Genomic DNA, 18,284 nt, shown 5'->3' on the forward strand with positions numbered 1-18,284 from the left:
TCAGCACTGATTATAGGCATTTGGGAGCTGTAAACTGGCAGCAGCACAGAGCATGTAGAGCGTGGTGTGTTTCAGGTAAAGATAGTATTAGCTTAACGGCATTTCAACATGGCTCAGTGGAGATTTGAATGTAGTGTCTGGTTGATCCTTGGAATGTATGTGGACCCATACACTTGCTTGTTTCCTAGTAAAACCCACGTTGAGCATCTATAAACCCAATTTTATTGCGTCTGAAACTTTTATAATGTAACTTTAACCAACCTGAATCGTCCATTGAGTGCTATGTTGAAAATGTATTTTATTTTTGTAAGAAGTATCAGAAAACGAGGAGAGAGAGAATCAGAAAGGCTTTGTGGGCAAAATCTGCCTTTTAGACTTTAGTGAAAATGAGGGCTTGTTCAGTTTACAATGGCCTTATTTTGTGTAGGACACATTGCTTCACTATTGTAGCACACAACTGAAAGTTTTGACAAATGTATTTTGCTTGAAATATTGTACTGAAGTTATATATGTGTATATGTATAGTTTTCTGAATGTATTTCTTATCCTTACACCAGAACTGAGTGTAATCTTTTGGCCATCTTGTTTACTATACTGTCTCTTTTAAAACTTTCCAGGGATGTCGTCTGCATTGGTCGGGCTGCCCCTACTTTTACTGTACTGTACGTCTTATTCTCTGTGTGTTCATTTAAAAAGAACAGCTCTGTGGTTCAAACAAGCATGAATTCTGTGTGGCGAAATGCATTTTTATTTCAATTAAATTGTTACAATGGGTTTTCAAGCAAAAATATTGCTCCCCTTCCTCCCCACAGTCCCTCAGCAATTAACTTTCTGATTAATCTATCAAGCTGATGATTTTTGTACTTTGCACTATACGTGCACTGATGTAAACTAATGTTTGCCGCATGGTTATTCTGATCATTTTCTTGTATTTAATCTTTCCGATGGTATGACAATGATGATAATAATTACAACTATAAGTGACGACGACGATGAATTCAGGTAGACGCAGTACCATGTTTATGAGAATTCAATGAGATGCAAATGAAATGTCAAATATGCTGTATCTTAAAGTAGCATGGACTTAGCCTTCCATTTTCTGAAATACTTTTACTCTGGCAATAACCATTGGCTGTCGCCCCTAACTGTTGCCGTCGCTCACTTCCGGCTCCAGCGTCTTTTTCATTTCTAAGATTTTTAAGGATATGGTGTCAGTACTAACTGAACCACCAGGATGGAAAATACAATATGAAGTCTCATCACATTTGCGAGGACTAGAAGCAATTCAGACAACAGAGCATGTAATGCATTGTGAATAAGTGCTATTTCCCTCGTAGTACCTAATGAGCAACAATTTTAAATTTTGTTTTCAGTTTGAATTTTCACTTTCTACTGAAGCATGCATTCCACATGTCTGTTTGGCAATGTAGCAGGTGTCAACAAAGCCGAATAGACATCACTGCTGAGTTGATGGACAAATTGGAGTTTTTGCTGCTTGAGTGCAACAGTTTGTCTTCATCCATGCGCATAAATGTTAGAAATCACAGCACAAAGTTTCCTGAGTAGCCATTCAGCCCCTTTGGATGCCTGTCAGACTATTTTAAGGCCACAGTAGCTTTTCTCCCCAATGTAAAGACAACCTTTATCTTATCAAACCAAGCAAAGAACAAACCAAATATAACCTGAACTTAGTGTGTTAAATAAGCAAACCTAAAATAAAGTAAATCCCTTAAATGTATTGATAGCATTCAATGGAACTTAGAAATGACATTACCAAGCACACACAACATATTGATACACTGGAATCAAATGCAGAGATGGACGGGACCATAAAGTTTTGTTTTTGTTTTTTTTTTTTCACGCAGTTTAATTGGATTGCTGGTGTTGGTAGATGAGCGGTTGTCTTTTCTTAACTGGCCTTAACCTTTCCACCAAGGAATGTTCAGAGTATGTTTAAAAAGAGCAAAGTATAGCAGACTGTCTGATGAAAGGATGCAGTTAATGGCAGAGAAGAAAAAGGGAGCTGTAATTTTCTACCTGTGCTTTGTAAATGTTTTCTATGTGCAGTATTTGATAATGTAAAACTGGTATTTTTGTGGTTTGTACGCTGCAGAATTGATTACTTAAGGTGCACGTAGTTTTGTAAGAAAATAGAACCAAACTGAGGAAAAAAAATAATTTCGGATTCAGAAGCCTGTATTTGCATGCACTTGGACATCTGGACGGAAAGTCAATAAAGTTTATTTGAATCACAAGCATTTCTTTGATGTATATTTTGACAGATTCAGTTCGAGGTTGGGAGTGGATGATTCTGGTTATTAGTTATGAATTTTTTGGGGCATGAGGGGGAAGCAGAAACAAGTTTAAAAGACAACATTGACATATTATTATTTTTATTATTATTATTATTATATTAAATTGATGTGATTGATATAGCAAACGTGTCAGCAAAACATTAGTTTGGGCAACAAACGCATAAAATTTTTGTCCTCACACATCTGCTAAATGTAAACCTAATATTCACTCTCGTGATATTATAGTCTTTGTCTCAAGCAGATCCAGAAAAGGAAACTGTTCAGGGTTATGTTCTGCAGCTGTAATTGTAAATCATCTACCTGGATGCTAACCAAAAAAGTGGAGTTGCCTGCTGTAAAATCAAAAATATAGACTGGAAGACACTAAAAATGATCTAAACTAGTCATGTAGGTGATGATTTTCTTCTTCTTTTCTATTCAAGCCTTTATCTCGTCCATCAGTTTGCCTGGAATTGTTCAGTTAGCCGCATCCAAAAATTTGCAAAATGCACGAAAAACCCCTACACAAACTTTTTTGTCACTCAGCTTTTCATATTGCCACCAAAAACATAACAAATTAGTAACATTGCCAACTGCTTACCAACTTAAATGCTTTATTACCAGAGTCTTTGTAGGGAAATGACATATGTTCATATATGCACATAAGACAGAATGTCAGTGTTTTCTGAGCTAGTAGTGTTCATCTGAGTAGGTGCATGTAAGGCTAAAACTGCAATACAACATACGGAATATAATGAAAACAATATTTATTTTCCACAGGGACAAGTATCATAGATCACATGTTCTCAAAGTCAACCGACTAATGTGTGTAAATAAACTCAAATGGGCATTTGAAGTTAAAAAAATAAATAAATGCAGAACTAATTAATCTTGTTTAAGAAACATAATATATTCTGATAAAGAATAAAGTACGCAACATCTTAATGAATTACAGAAAAAGATACATTCCTTTATTAATTTTTATTTCACAGAAAATATACCAGACAAAAAAGGAACTCATTACAAGCAACCTAAAATTATTCACAAATGAGCTTTGTGAAGCTTTGTTGCCCACAGAGACGGATTTTTAATCCTTTCCCGGAGATGTCTCACAGCTCGCTGACAGATGTGCTGTTGCAGTGCAGACACAACACGTTCTCATAGGATATTGGTCTCAGCAGAGAAAGGTGACTCCTGCTGTCAAATTATTGCCTCAGCTGCCACCAAGCTCAATCTCAAAGAAATGCCTGCAAGGAATATATAACTAGTTTCTGAGATATCAAGACTGTACTGATTGTGTTTTTGCCAGCAGTTAATAAGAACATTATTACACCAGAGCATGTTAATTGATTTCTCTCTTCGCGGCACCATTTACATTCTTACCACCTTAAAATTAAAAGTGGCAATTTAACATCAAAGTGTCTCCCTAAAAAAAACCCAAAAAAAACTGAAAGACTAAGATTATTTACAAAAATGGCTTCATGCAGATAAAACAAATTGAACATACTTAAAACTTTCAGAGAAATGAGGAGAGAGATGATTTTTATGAGATGTGCAGAAGGATTAGCTAAAATATTGAGAGATGACAAACTATGGTTGTACAATCACGTTTTGCCTCACAATGTGGTTTGGCCAAATTGTAAACACTTTAGGTACATCACAGTTTGCTCCAGACTTGACGAACAGACAATTTATAGTAAAACTGCAATGAATTGAACAATTCATCAAAATCCAACGGGACACTGTTGACAGCAGGACATTCAAAAGACATAAGTGTGCGTCGCTCGACAGTCCAGGAATATTAAAAACAAGCTCACCCCAAGAATACTCAGGTGTGTATGTTCAAAACAAGTCCAGTACACCGTGAACACATCCAGGACACACATTCAGTGACATTTTTTGTTGGTCTTGGTCAGAGACTGATGGATATCTATATTAGAGAGAACCATTCAGAGATAGACAGTCCAGAGACACATTCAGATATCTTAATAAACACACAGCACATACAGAGCTAGATAAACATTCTCCACATGCAGTTCAGTAGAAACATCTGTTAACACGGCTGATCGGTACCTTTAAAGTTTTTATTGTGTCTAGCCCGAAGTCTCTCTTTAATTCTCTCTTATTTACAGACAATCAACATTATTTGAGGCCTCTATTGAACAAGGTAGATTCTTAGTTTGAGTTGTGTGAGCGCTTACAGTAGTTTGCATGCAAATGACATCTAAGTGTCCCACCATTGCTCAGGAAATAGCACAGTAGGTTCTAGGTGCAGGTATGACTAAACATATTGTTAAAGGACTGCTGAATTGATTTATCTATGACTCACTTGTAAGGTTTTACAATAAAGCATATTGGAAGATGTACAATCATAATAAAGCTAGAGCTCATCTTTGGTCTCCAGTTTAGGACTTTTGACACTTTAAATTGAGATTAGATATTGACTCTGAAAGAAGGTGTCTGTAAATTGGCTGGATGTATAGGTGGGCTTCTGCAGCTCAGACAGTTAAGATTTTTGAAACTTTGAAATGCTTAAAGGGTTTTTCAACTTTTAATGTTGTCAGCTAGGTACTTAGAAGTAGTTGCAATGTTCTTTTTCCCCTTTTTTTCTGGGATTTTACCATTTTCCTGACTTTCAAAGCCAGACAAATTCACGTATTCCTCTTTCACCATGCAGCTTGAAGGTCTGATGACTGGAGTAATTAGCCTAGCCTAACCTAGCCTAGCTTCGCTTAGCTTGATTGGTAGATTTTTTTTTATATATATATTAAATTAAAAATGAACAGCTCTTCTTAAAAGAAAAAACTAATTCTCTTTTAAAATCAGGGAACATTAACCTAAAAACACAGATGCCCAAATTACTTTTGGACAACCATGATATGGAAAATAATAAAAACCCAAAAAATTTAAAATTGCTCTCTGCTTTGGGAGGAAATACTTCTAATAAAGATCCATATTCAAGCACATCAACAGTGATGATCAGCTAGACTAACCATATTGTACAACATACCTTCAAACCAACATCGATGTTATTTTCTGACTGATCAGGTAAGGACAACAGTAAAATCCCCTAAAAGCCAAAATGTCTTTAAAAAAAAAAAAAAAAGGCTTACATGTGGCAGATGTGCTCACGCAGACACACTCAGTACAAAAGATGTGAAGCCCTCAGTGGCCTCTGAACCCTGTGGTCTTGGTCATTATATCAAAATGTTCTGAAGGCAAGCATGGAAATTTGCAGAGCATGGCCATGAATGAGACAAGAAGAGGAAGCATGGGCAGAGAGGAGAGAGAAAGAGAGGTAGCAGTGGTTTCCCTTCCTTCTTCACACCATTCTCCTCCCCCTCCTCCCTTGCATTAGAAAATGTCCAATGGAAGGTCCGTTCGAAGATTCCTACAGTTGCCCCTCTCGTTTGTGGGTTATTGGCATTACATCATTTCTTGGATTGATGAATTTATTTCCAGATGTGTGCTGTCATGTGCGCTGAGCTTGAAGTGGTTGAACCTCCCATATGTTGACTGCTGTATCCCATTACGCCGTTGGTGTTGTAGAGATTCACACCGGCCATGTGCTGCGTCATCTGAAGGCCACACAAACATACATTGCTTTTACTGGCGAGAGATTTTACTACTTCATAATGCACAATGTAGGTTAATGGTAACACACCTGAGCAATGTTCCACTGTAGCTGCTGGGCTTGCTGCACTCCATAAACCTGCTGGTGGGGCATTGTGGTCAAACCTCCAACCTGCTGCTGTCCCATCATCCCACTTTGCTGAGGTACCATCATCCCACTCTGCTGCTGCCCCATAATGCCACTTTGCTGCTGTCCCATCATCCCCTGGTTCATCCCTGTCATGTAGGGTGAAGCGATAACGGCACCAGGCTGAGCCAGAACACCCTGGCCACCCATTATGCCATTCTGCTGTCCCATCATGCTGTTTTGTTGAACCGGCATCATGACGCTCTGTTGCTGTGCCATCATGGTCATCTGTGATGTCATCATGGGGCCTCCCATTCCACCTGCCTGGGCTAAGGAATGGTACGAACCATATGGGTGTGTTGGGTATCCCATTTGGTTCATGTACAAGCCTGCCAAAGCAATCACAGACAGAAAGAGGCTTTTTTTTAGTACCTGGTAACTAATCCAGCGCTGCAAATCAGCGTTGATTTAGCATGCATACCTCTTCTGCAAAAGTCAGAAATTCATATTCAGTATGCTCTAATCAAAATCTCATTCAAAATCCCATTGGCTTTGCAGCACTGTATTAATAATGCTTACTTTTTCATGAGAAATACTTAAAAGTTATTGACTGATTTATTTTTACCACATGGAAGCAGTATCTGACACCTCGTAAAATTGTAAACTATATTAGCATATTTTCCCATTTTCAGGTCCAGGAGCAATATTAGCATTTATTAGCAGAGCAGTGGTCAGCTGTAATATTCCCTTTTCTTTTACAGCTGTTTCGTTTCCACCCACTCTTAAGGGTGACATCTGGTTTTATAGTTGCCAGATGCCTCACTATGTCCATCAGCGGGTTGCTACCTTCTTCTGACTGTCATTTCTCAAAGGGGCATGTAGGATAAAGTGATGTTCTCTCTCTCTTTTTTTTTTTTTTTTTGAGATTTTTAGTTTACAAACTGTAATTCTGCAGGACAGAAGATCTAAATCATTCCCTAAAGGGGGTTCATTCATTCATCTTCTTCCACTTATGCATTTCTGGGTTGCGGGGGTTGCTGGAGCCAATCCCAGCTCACTCTGGGTGAGGGCGGGGTCACCCTGGACACCCTGGACCAACAACCACTCACACTCACACTCAGACCTACGAACAATTTAGAGTCACCAGTTAACCCAAACATGTCTTTGGACGGTGGGAGGAAAGCGGAGTAACCGAAGGAAACCCATTTAATGGCATAAAAATATTTATTAGTGCATAGAATATACAGAAATATGGTGAAAATAACCCTGGATAGAAATGAAGGCAGTTCTCACCGTGAGCCATACTGCTGCCGTGCACTGAGGGGGTGGAAGCATACAGGGAGAGAATAGAGTCCTTGGACAGCTTCTTGACAGTGCCTTCCTCTGCTTTGGGTGCTGGATCCAAGAACAGACTGAGGTTTTCAGGCACAGAGGCAGTCACTCTGCTCTGAAGCATAGAGCTGGAGACAGGCTAGTGGGGGGGTATAAAATACAGTTATAGGGGTAGATTCACAGAAGCATAATGGTTCTGTGGTGAGCATACAGTACTCTGTGTATACAATGGTCTATTTCCTACCATGGCTTTAGCGGAGGAAGCAGAGGACTGTGTTGGCAGGGAACCGAACAGATCCAGGGCAGAGTGTGCCAGAGGTGGATTAGACACCACAGGACTGTCAGTACTGTCTGGTGCACATCCTCCACCATTAGACACTGCAGCACTTGGAGCAGGGGCATCTAATAGAGGTTAGATGGAAGTATGCTTATAACCCATCCATTTTCCCAACAACTTTATTGTGTTTTCTTGCCTTTTATGATGCAGACTTATTTTAAATACATTGATAATAGTATTAGGGTGCAGGTTTTTGCCTTCTGGTTGCCCTGCTCTTTGGAACGGTCACTGCTTTATATTCTTTTGCTATGCTTATTAACAGCTACTGAATGTACTGAGAATGAGCCATTACACAGTCCTTCACATGTCCATAATATGTGCTAAATAAGTGTCAGGTGGTGTGTGCATAAGTAAAAATACCTAATCCAAGCAGGTCAGTAACAGACTGGGAATCTGTCTTTGGGCTGATGTCTTTTTTCTGTGAAAACAGAGAAAATTGACACTATTTATGGAAAATGGTCACCTCTACCACTCGCTGCTCTTTCCTGGCTCAGGCCAGTGCTAAGAAGGACAAGCATTAGGTCATTCTATTTTCGCTCTTCATGTTGTGATACACGCAGTTTAAAGAGATAAAGTAAAAAAATGCACTTACCAATTTCATCTTCTCAAACACAACTGGCTCCTTGGGTATATTGTCACAGCTCTTTTCTTTCTGCTCAGAGGAAAACATGGTCCCTTTGTTCTTATACAGTTATCTTTCCTGCTGACTTGATGGAGTCAGAAAAAAATGAAATTCTTTTGCGTGTGCTTGTATGTGTGTGCAGACTCACTCTCAGCATCTGGATGTCAATGACCTTATCCATGTACTTCTTCTTATCGTACTTGTCCCTGATGAAGATCTCTGCGGACTGGTCTGTCTCAGGCCGCTGGAAGCACTCAGGTAAGAAAGCTTCATACAGACGCTTGGCTTTGGCATTTCCCATCTCCTGAACACACTGGGGACACCAACACACACCAAATCAATTCAGACTCTTAAGTGGCCTAATCAAGGAAATAGCCAATATCCATGGAACTACTGTTAGTGCTATTATACTGTTCTCATAGTGTCGTATTGGAACTATGTTTTCAGTGATATGAAACTGTATGATATGAAGTGTGAATTGTGTTTGTGCATTTAGGGAAAAGAGGAAAAGACATTTGCGATTATAGAATATGGTCACACTCGGGAGGGTAGTGACTATGAGGCCCAGACAAAATGAGCAGCATACTAATAGGAACGTGTCTATTTCATCGATGGTGTAAAAATGTAATAAAATGATATCTGATATCTCCTCTCAAATCTAGGCCTTGTGAAATTTGTCCACAATCACAAATGTATTTTCATGTCTGATGAGAGGTCCTTTGCTATAATACTGCTGGTACAATCCATATACGATATACATGAACCTGAGCTAACATCTGTGTTAAATATGAACATGTAGTTCATGTTTCCTATCATGGTATTTCTATCAGTGCTGTGACCTCTGACCTGGACCTGCTCCTGTGTCCACTGATCCAGGTTGACAGACTTGACCTTGGAGATGTGAACCCCGAGGTTTCGATGGATACCAGCACAGCGGATACAGATGAAAATGCCCAAGTTCCAGGACGCCCATCTCGGACCTAGTGGATATAAAGAGCCAGGTATGGTAATGTTTTGATTTGAAGGTCCGAGTCTTCAGAAAAGGACATCTAGAGATGCAAAAGAGACAGTAAGTGGAATTGAACTGATTAATTTCAGTCCAATTATAGAAAGGCAAGTCTGCTCAATTATGAGGTTGAATTCAGCTGGGAACGCATCTAATCCTGTTTAAGTCCTGACATATAATGGGATCCAATAGGAGAGTTAGCCTACATAACTGAGACTGAGAGGAGAGAGGGGGACTATAGTCAAACACACACACACATTCAGAGTCTGGATACCTGCAGGGATGATTACTCATTTGGTCATGAGCTGGTATGTGGGTGCAATGTTTTCTGAGTGGGCCAACGTGTCCTTCCTACTGCTGTATGCCATATCTTAATGGATGGATCTGAAAGGTTGTGTTCCCCAGATTCACCCCTTTGCTGTATAGGTTCAGCTTAATATAGCGCTGTTTTTGCCTGTGTCTTTTCTCTGTCTGAGTACTGCCCCAACTGTGAGTTGGGGCAAATCAAAACCACACTGTCAGGCTTTATTTTTCCACTCAAATTATACAACCGTCCTCTTCAGAGAGTACAGTCAGCTTCAAAGAGAACACTGGTGCTTCTCTCCCCATCTTTCCCTTCATCCTACTGCCCCTCCTTTCCTCATTCCAGCGTGCTGAAGCACTCTCTCGCTCTGTCTCCACTCAGGTCTTTGCTTGCAACCTTGCTAGAAGTTGATGCACTGTGGCCTTTACACCACTAGGTGGAAGAGCAGCTTTTATTTTGAAAATCTGTTTCCTCATAAACCCATTGTGCAGAGGTTAAGGAGGGCCATAATATGTAAATTGTAGAGGAAGCTGAGTTACAGACAGAAAATGTACAAAACCTTCCTCTCTGTACCAACAGCGGAAACACTGTGTCTGGGTGCAGAGTCAAATAATAGCCCCTTGTCTTGGCAGCATCCTGAATTACACATGCTAAAAGTTGCCATTACTGTTTTGCATTATTAACAGGAAATCATCGGTCTCCGGGGGATTTTTCACCTGCTTCCTATTTGTTCAGTTTGTGGGCTTTATTTGGAAATCCAAAAATGCACGGACACGTTTAGACAGAAAATACAACAATCCGCAGAGAGCAAATAGTTAAACATTAACTGAGGGTGACCAGACAGACAGCATATGTCCATCATCCTGACCGTCTGGCTGCAGCATTAGCTGTCATGTTGGCTAATAATAGTAGGATTACTCCTGCGAAGCCAGCTTAACTGCTGTAAACATTGGCACGGACACAGAGAAAGCGAGGGATTGTCAATTGTGCTCCCTTAACTCTGGAATTAGTTTGTCCTCCTCATCTTTATACTTCTGCTGCCCCTGTGTCCTGGCTGCCATTTCTCTCTTTCATTCACAGCCGCTGCTCCTCCTCCACCTCCTCCTCTCCCCTGTCTGTTCATATCTCCCCCTCACAGCTTTATTTCTCCATTTCTATTACATTTTCCACCCTTTCTTTCTGGTGTTCTGGCCAATTTTTACACTCATTTTGGATATTGTGTCAACTCTTTATCTCTTTTTAGCGACTTTGTGCAGTCATTCATGGCTCCCAGAGGATGTATTCTTCTGAATGCAGTGATGTATATTCCAGTAGTACAATGAGATTCATATTGACGATTTTGACTGTCACATCTCACCATCCTTCGGGTGGATTTCCATGTATTCTGTAACAGACATTTATCTGCCCCTGATGAGTTCTAATAAGTTTGATGATCCCTTTGCTGTTATTTCACAAGAAATATATCTGACTTTTATATACATTACACTTTGGTTTATGACCAAATACTTGTAAATTATTGGTAATTTCATTGGCCTCCGTTGTTCTATGGTCAGTGCATCTTTAATGAAGCATTTATTTCTGAGACAAATTCTGAATCGAATTCTTATCCTTTCATTTTATTTCTTAAATTTCATTGGCAAAATTTTTTATATATGTTTTGTTAGGTTTGGTTTACAGTATAACAAAAACTATTTATGTTTTAAAAATTAAGTAGTTTGATTAATTGAAAATGTGTTAACTAATCTAAACTACGGTTTAGTTCACCTTAACATCAAGGCTGTGTGCGATGCAATTTATTCCACATACCTCAAAAAAAAAAAAAAAAAAAAAAAAAAAATTCCAGACTCCTCTGTGAATTTCAATGTTTAGTATTATTTGCTGCATTTCAGTCATTTAAGAGATTTTTATCTGCCGGTAATCCACAATAGCTGACATGTACACTATTTACATATTCCAAAATTTAGAACTCATTTTCTGTTTTCATTTTGACAAAGGAAACAAACTTGGGGCCTTCACATTTGAATGAATGAAACCTGCAGTGTGCACCACAATAGCCTCTTTGATCTCATCGATGCAGTGCTTCAGCTGGAAACCATATACTACTTGTCTGCAACAATACACACTTCCAGGTACTTCGAACAGAGTTAGTAGGAGGAACAGACATCTAAAAGAGGAAGGAAAGATTGAACAAACAAGTTCAGTGTCCCTGTCTTACAGGCTTTGCTTTGCAGTGAATATTTCACAACTACGTTCCTTTCCCTTTTGTAATCAAAGACCAACTAACAGCACCTTCTTTGAGATATAATTGAGTTCTCCAGATTGTACTAAGAAAGCTCTTGTCCATTTCTACGGGGGAAAAAAAAAGAAAAGTGTTTGCATAGGTCATTCATGAATCATCCTGGCAAAAAATAAAGTGTGGTTGTGGTGGTCAGACATGCAGTTTGAGGCACATCAGGGGAGGAGAAGGCATGGACAGGATGAAAGCCAAAAGCAGACACAAACAAGAGAGGATTTGACAAGAGAGTCAGCAAATGGTGGACTTCGACTGTTTGACCTGCTGGGATGTACAGCGGGTATAATGAGCAAGAAGTTCAAACAGAGCTCTACAATGAAGCCCTCTGCCTCTGACCCACACAAACATATTTGCATTACAACATTTGTGAGGACCTTTACTTGCTAGATGTATTCTCCATGATATCCATTTGGCCATCCACTTTTAATTATATAACTAATATAAACATTTTTTTCCTGACCAATTCTCTCCATGAATCAAATAATAGCCTGTCTTTCGATTTTCATATCAGGCAAAGGGAAATTTATAGTTGCCAGCGATGTCTAGTCTGAATCTTTAGGAGATTGCCTCTCAGACTTCTGATGATATTTACTCAACTTTAGAAATACACAAACAATGCACAGACAGACAATTTATCCTGTTTGTTAGAAAATAATTTAGATGGAGAGAACATGGTATTAGAAACTCCAGGGAAGCTGATCAACTGACAAAGGATTTTAGCTATAAAAGCTGTTTGAGTTCATAAAGGAAGCTCACAACTATTGGCCAATTCCTCTGCTTTGACCTGCTTTGACGGTTCATGCTGTGTTTAAAGATCTGTGACAAAAGCAATTCCAACAAGTCTAATAGCTCACTGCTGTGTAGTACATACTCAGAAAAGAGCTCATGGAGGTAAGTCATGGCTGGCTTGCTCACTTGTTTTTCCCAGGTTTCAAGAGTAACATCCATACATGTGTGTAAGTCCTGTGGTCCCAGCATTTGCAGTTGCTTATGCATATTAAAATAATAAATGTCCAATGGCTATAGAAAACTTTGAATTCTAAATGCATTCTTCCTACTACTATTTGTTCTGTTTTTTGTTTGTTCTTTTTTTTCAGATGTTTGACTTGGGGTACTCTCATTGATGATAATAGACCGTTAAATATGATTCATTATCATCTATCAAGTGAATTTGATATTGATTTGATATTTTCGTAGTTTGACATTCATAATGCAGAATTATACATTAGCATGCCTATCTGATACACGGACAAAACATTTGTCTGCATACACACCCACTGACTTGCATGCACACATGCACGAAGAGGTGCATATGGCTCATTAGCCTACATCCCACAAGGATAAGTGGCTCTCTCCGTATGCAACCAGTTAATCCTACAGAGCCTCAGTCATTGGTGCATGCTACACCCACCTACACCACCACCACACAAACACACACACGTAGACATAGTTGTTCCATCCTCAAGCCCCTCAGCACTTAAACTGATCCAGAGCCCCTGAGGCCATCCAGTGACCCAGTCCCCATCTGAGCATAACAGATGGATACAGTCGAATACACACCCACCATCTGTGTTACAATGTGAACGTCATGACAATGATCCCACAGGTGAATCATTGAGGTTGAATATAACAACACAAAGTGACTAACACTTATGTATCACTGTAATCCTCGATTCTTCTAAAGACTTGGTTTCATGCTGCTTCACGATTAAATTTCTGTAATGGTAACATGTGTGCTTGTATAGCTGTTCAAATTTTTTGCAAATGTTTTTGCAAATGTTTTCCAATCAGCAGAGCAGAATACACACGTTTTACTTTAAGTGTCCTCGGCTGTAACTCATTAGCAGGAGAGATAAATCAATGCCAGCCCCTGAAATAACTGCTACCTTTGTGAATATGTTGTAAGCATTCACTCTATGATTGTTACTTGTTGGAACACAATAGTAGCCCCAGTCCCGTAAGCAGGTCTGACTCACTGAGTGATTAAGTTAGACCGACGCACAAGTCACACCATCAGTCCGAGCCCTTTGAAATTATTTGGCATGGACAAGCAGTGCTGCGAACTTTGCACCTATGTCAGTCAATAGACATCTTTAGTGACTTCAATCAAAAAAGCAAACAAATTTAGCAATTTAAACTTTCCATGGAGATGAGTTGCCTGTGTTGCCTCCCAAATGCAAGGTCGGGTTCCTCTTCGGAAGATATACCTTTCTGTTGTTCTGATTCTTTTCAGCTCATACGCCAGCTCACTCGGAATACCCAATCAGGGTGTTTTAGGCAGGTATCTAGGCATTTCTGATACAAGGATTGAAATTGTTACCATGGAATTGATACCATGTGATATTCCAAGAATAATGCACAAACTACAGACAGAGTTGATTTTAATTTCCCCAAACTCCCATAGTAAGTCCAGCCATGCCAGTGTATTAGACAAGTGAATACACATGGTAAAATATCATGTACACCACGCCACCTAATCCTTGGTACTGTGTAACTCTGAACTCTGAACTCTAGCTGGGGGACAAAATTGTTCGAATGGAAATCCCTGCTGGCTTGTGATTCGATGAGATTAAAAGGTATGAGGGGGAGGAGGCAGCAAAGGAGGAATAAGGCATGGCATTGCCAGGTGGTATCTCCACGACAACTGTGGCCCAGTATGAACATAAACACAAGGACAGTGGAGGCAATAAAAGAGGTAGGCTTTTATACGCAAATGCAAACACACACACATACACAGCCCCTTGAGGCTCAAGCCAAGGATTGAAGTGTTAACTAAATTATGCACCTGTCTCCCTCTTTTATGTCCTGGAAGTGTTGAGTATTTACTATACAAAGGCCAGATTGTAAGGAAGTGACCATAAAAATTAATAAAAATAATAGAGAGCGCCATGTGATAAAGAGGAAAAGAGACTGAGAGGAAGATGAGGAGCAAGATTGGTTTCATTACTGCAGCATGTGCAGAGTAAGCATAGGCAGAGAGTGCGTTAGCATTGCTGATGGGCTTCTCTGTGTTTTTACATGGGCTGGTGTGTCTTCTTTGCTCCTCATCACTCCCTCTTTCAGTCACCCTGAGGGAGGAAGGTGATAAACGCACAGTAATCTGTGTCACAGCAAACAAGATTAGACCAAACCTCATCCAAAGACATATGGCTAAAAGCCTGACTTAAGACAAAGCTATACAGGAGACAAATGTGTTTGAAGTGTACGTGTGTGCATGCACGTGTTGTTTTCTGGGAGCCTGCACTTGTCACACAATTCAGATGTGAGTAACACTTTTCGAGGAAACTATGCTAATCAGACAGGTGGTGAAATATACAGTGTCCGGTCATTCATTAGCACAGTAAAATAAAAAAATTAAAAACTGTAGATTTTAGAATGATTTGTGACCTTTCAGGTCTGATATCTTCAAACTTTGTTGCCTCACAAATGCAAAAATGAAAATTTTCTGTTTATTCACTGTGCTTCTGTTAACTTTAGTCTAGTCCCAACAGCCAGCTATTTAGATAAACTGCAAGAGCCTGATCACCTCGCTTTTTAAAATTGACTCCTGAACAGTCATGAGTGTGTTTTCTAGAAACACACACCCGCAGTTCTATTTGTGTCTTTTTTAAGAGCTCATCCAAAGGGCATATACACACACAAAAAAAAACCTGGCATTGTAAAACTAAGCATTCTCAGTCCATATGACTGTCCAGTTTGAATCTTACTAAGACCTAGACATTAAATGTCATCTCAGTAAAGCATGATATAATCTTGTCTATGTACTGAATGTGTTAAAGAGAAAAATGAATCGTTCATAAATGAGTAGAAAGTATAATTAAATTAGTCTGAGTGTTATTTTATTTTATGTAAGGTTGCATTTCTATAGAATAAGAATTGAATCAGTGTCTTTGTTTAATGGCCACTTGACCTGGTGTTAGTGTATTCTTTGCTCCTCTTCGGTGCCTCTCATTAAATATTTGTGATGTTGCATCACAGATTATTTTTACCAGCAATGGCAGCTTAAGAGCCTAAGAGATACAGAGATGCTGACAGTAATACTGAACAGACACAAAAGAACAAAATGCACCCACTGAGTGACTGACTGGCACGAAGGCGAACTCATTTTTGAAGTCAAAAACTGTCTGTGCCATCTTTCCTGTCTACACATGCTTCTACCAAGTATCAGAAATGTTTCCCCCATCACCACATCCCGCTACATAATTCCAGGGAAGACTTTCTCAATTCTCATCTTTCTACATCAGTTTCTACTTCACTGACACATCAAAAATGTTGACCAAATGAAGATTTTAAGCCACGACTAAGATCTGAGCATGCATGGATATTTTCCTGACACTGTTTGCCTGCTGATTTCTGCTTGTCTTGTCTTTCTCTGTCAGTCAAAGAAGCAAACACAGCTCTAAGACTCTAAGCAGTGTAGAGAATACAGAATAGAATACAGCTTACTACTTCTTAAATATGGAAAGCTGTTTACTCCTATCAGTGGCCCATGTATGACTGCATCCCGAGTTTTACGTTCATTCAGGTCCTTCACTTGAGAGTTTATGTCTGAGATGGGAGCAGTGGCTGTGGAAGCCTACACTGAGTGACATGCTGCTGCACTGTTGAGTCATTTCTTGGACCTTGTATGGCGTCACAAGGCCAGCCTCATCAATCTCAACACCAATTTACAAGCAAGGAGTCCAGAATACCCTTGGAAGCTGAGCCACTTTACAAATTTCCTTCCTGTTTTGTAGAAAATCTAGTCAGTTTGTGTTAGAAAGGTGTAAAGTCTCATTTCTATCAGTTGGCACAAAGGTTATTTATTGACACCTGAGTTATGTTTTTGGGCGAAGGGCTGGCAACATTAGTTGGTTGTTAATGTTTGACGATAGATCTGCGAATGTAGCGTGGATATTTTCAGCACTTGAGTGTCACCTGTACCTGCACCTGTACACAATTGGAAATGCTGAAGAATCGGTGAGTTGATTCAGTCTCCAACTCAGTGTCTTTCCCAGTTAAATTGTAATGTTTACCCACCAGTATGACAAAACCGTTTGAGCAGATAGCAGATGACATGGTTCAAGGCCTGTCCAAGCCTACAAATAACATGGATGATCAGTGAACAGAGGTAAACACATAAACATGAAGAGATGAACACGTAATGATTGGGGGCCCACTTTTGATAATTCTTATGTTTAGTGTATGGAATCATCCAACACCTTTTCAGAAGCATGTTACACAACACCATTCAGAGGAAAATAAACAGAATGATGCCATTATCTAAATTTATTAATTCACTTAGAGAACTATACAAAATACCCTTAATAGGAACCATTAGCTTTACATTGGTCCTGTACAATGCCACAATAAGATCAAAATATTGCGGTGTACAGAGTTGGCCTTCTCTGTGTCCCACCCTGCACTCAGCCTGCAGGAGGAACAGCCTGTTCAGGGTGACTCAAAGTCAGCACAGGTGGTTCTGTGTCGAGCTGTCTGCCCCTCTGCCGGCTCCCAAACTGGCTCTCAAGGAACAGAAAAATGTTTTTCAAGTGTCTCAATAGTTGGGACCATTACTGTTACGGAAATCTATCTGATCCTGCCTGTCGATGAGAGATCAGCTCTCACTATGGCAGGATGCAGCTGCATGCCATGCCCCATGCTTGTGTGGATGTGGCCCCGTGCCTTGCACCATAGTACGATATAATTGGCCGAGAGATGATGAATTGCGACGCCGCATTTCCCGGCGTAGTAGCAGCGACAGGAGGGGTCGATCCGGGTTGGACCCCCCCGGACACACACAGGACCAGGAGCACCCACCGACCTACCTTTGGATTCGCAGTCAGCGCAGAATTTATTCTCCTCCAGCGCCAGCAGCGAGTTGAGGACAGTCTGGTACCTGTCGACGTCTTTCACAGATTTGCCCGTCATCATCGCACGAAGGTCCACCGCCTCCCGGGCCCCCACAGTCCGTGTCGGCTCTCCGTCAGATGCCCCCCCCCTCCCCCTCCCCTCCCCGCTGGGTCTCTCTAAAATGAACGCGGGCGTGTGCGTGCAGAGGCGATGAGCTCCGTCGGTCTTCCTCCTCCTCGGTGTTGGTTTCACCGTGATGGGATGATTTCCTCTCAGCCAACCAGCATGCGGGTTGGTCGAGGTGCAAATGCCCGAATCAAGATGTGAGGTGGAGGAAAAAGACCATGTGATTGCTCACGTTCAAAATGTGATGGAGAGTTGGGGAGCGCATCTGTAACCTGGCGCCGAGTCTTCCTGCTCTCAAGTACTCACCTCTCTCTCTCTCTCTCTCTCTCTCTCTCTCTCTCTCTCTCACACACACACACACACACACACACACACACACACACACACACACACAAACACACACAGGACCCAAACACTTTTCCTCAAAATATCATTTTC

General features: G+C 40.3%; 1 protein-coding gene across 1 annotated transcript; it reads right to left on the minus strand.

Moving 5' to 3' along the window:
* Positions 1–3,300: 3,300 nt before the first annotated feature.
* smap2 (small ArfGAP2) lies at positions 3,301–17,846 on the minus strand. Its single transcript, XM_029514191.1, has 9 exons — positions 17,696–17,846; positions 9,132–9,265; positions 8,434–8,598; positions 8,256–8,315; positions 8,024–8,081; positions 7,571–7,728; positions 7,288–7,465; positions 5,959–6,383; positions 3,301–5,872 (listed from the first exon to the last, which is right to left on the minus strand). The coding sequence occupies exons 1-9, from the start codon at positions 17,799–17,801 to the stop codon at positions 5,747–5,749; spliced, it is 1,410 nt and encodes a 469-aa protein (XP_029370051.1). The 5' UTR covers positions 17,802–17,846; the 3' UTR covers positions 3,301–5,746.
* Positions 17,847–18,284: the final 438 nt, after the last annotated feature.

This window comes from Echeneis naucrates, chromosome 11 (genome assembly GCF_900963305.1).
Source record: "Echeneis naucrates chromosome 11, fEcheNa1.1, whole genome shotgun sequence".
NCBI lineage: Eukaryota > Metazoa > Chordata > Actinopteri > Carangiformes > Echeneidae > Echeneis > Echeneis naucrates.

Excerpts from the sequence above, each read along its gene's own strand:
- smap2 (XM_029514191.1), bottom strand. The coding sequence starts at position 17,801 with ATGATGACGGGCAAATCTGTGAAAGACGTCGACAGGTACCAGACTGTC. Across the intron at positions 8,316-8,433 it reads TTGACATCCAGATGCTGAGA|AAAGAAAAGAGCTGTGACAA; the intron begins GTGAGTCTGCAC and ends TCCTCTGAGCAG. Across the intron at positions 7,729-8,023 it reads TACTGACCTGCTTGGATTAG|ATGCCCCTGCTCCAAGTGCT; the intron begins GTATTTTTACTT and ends AACCTCTATTAG.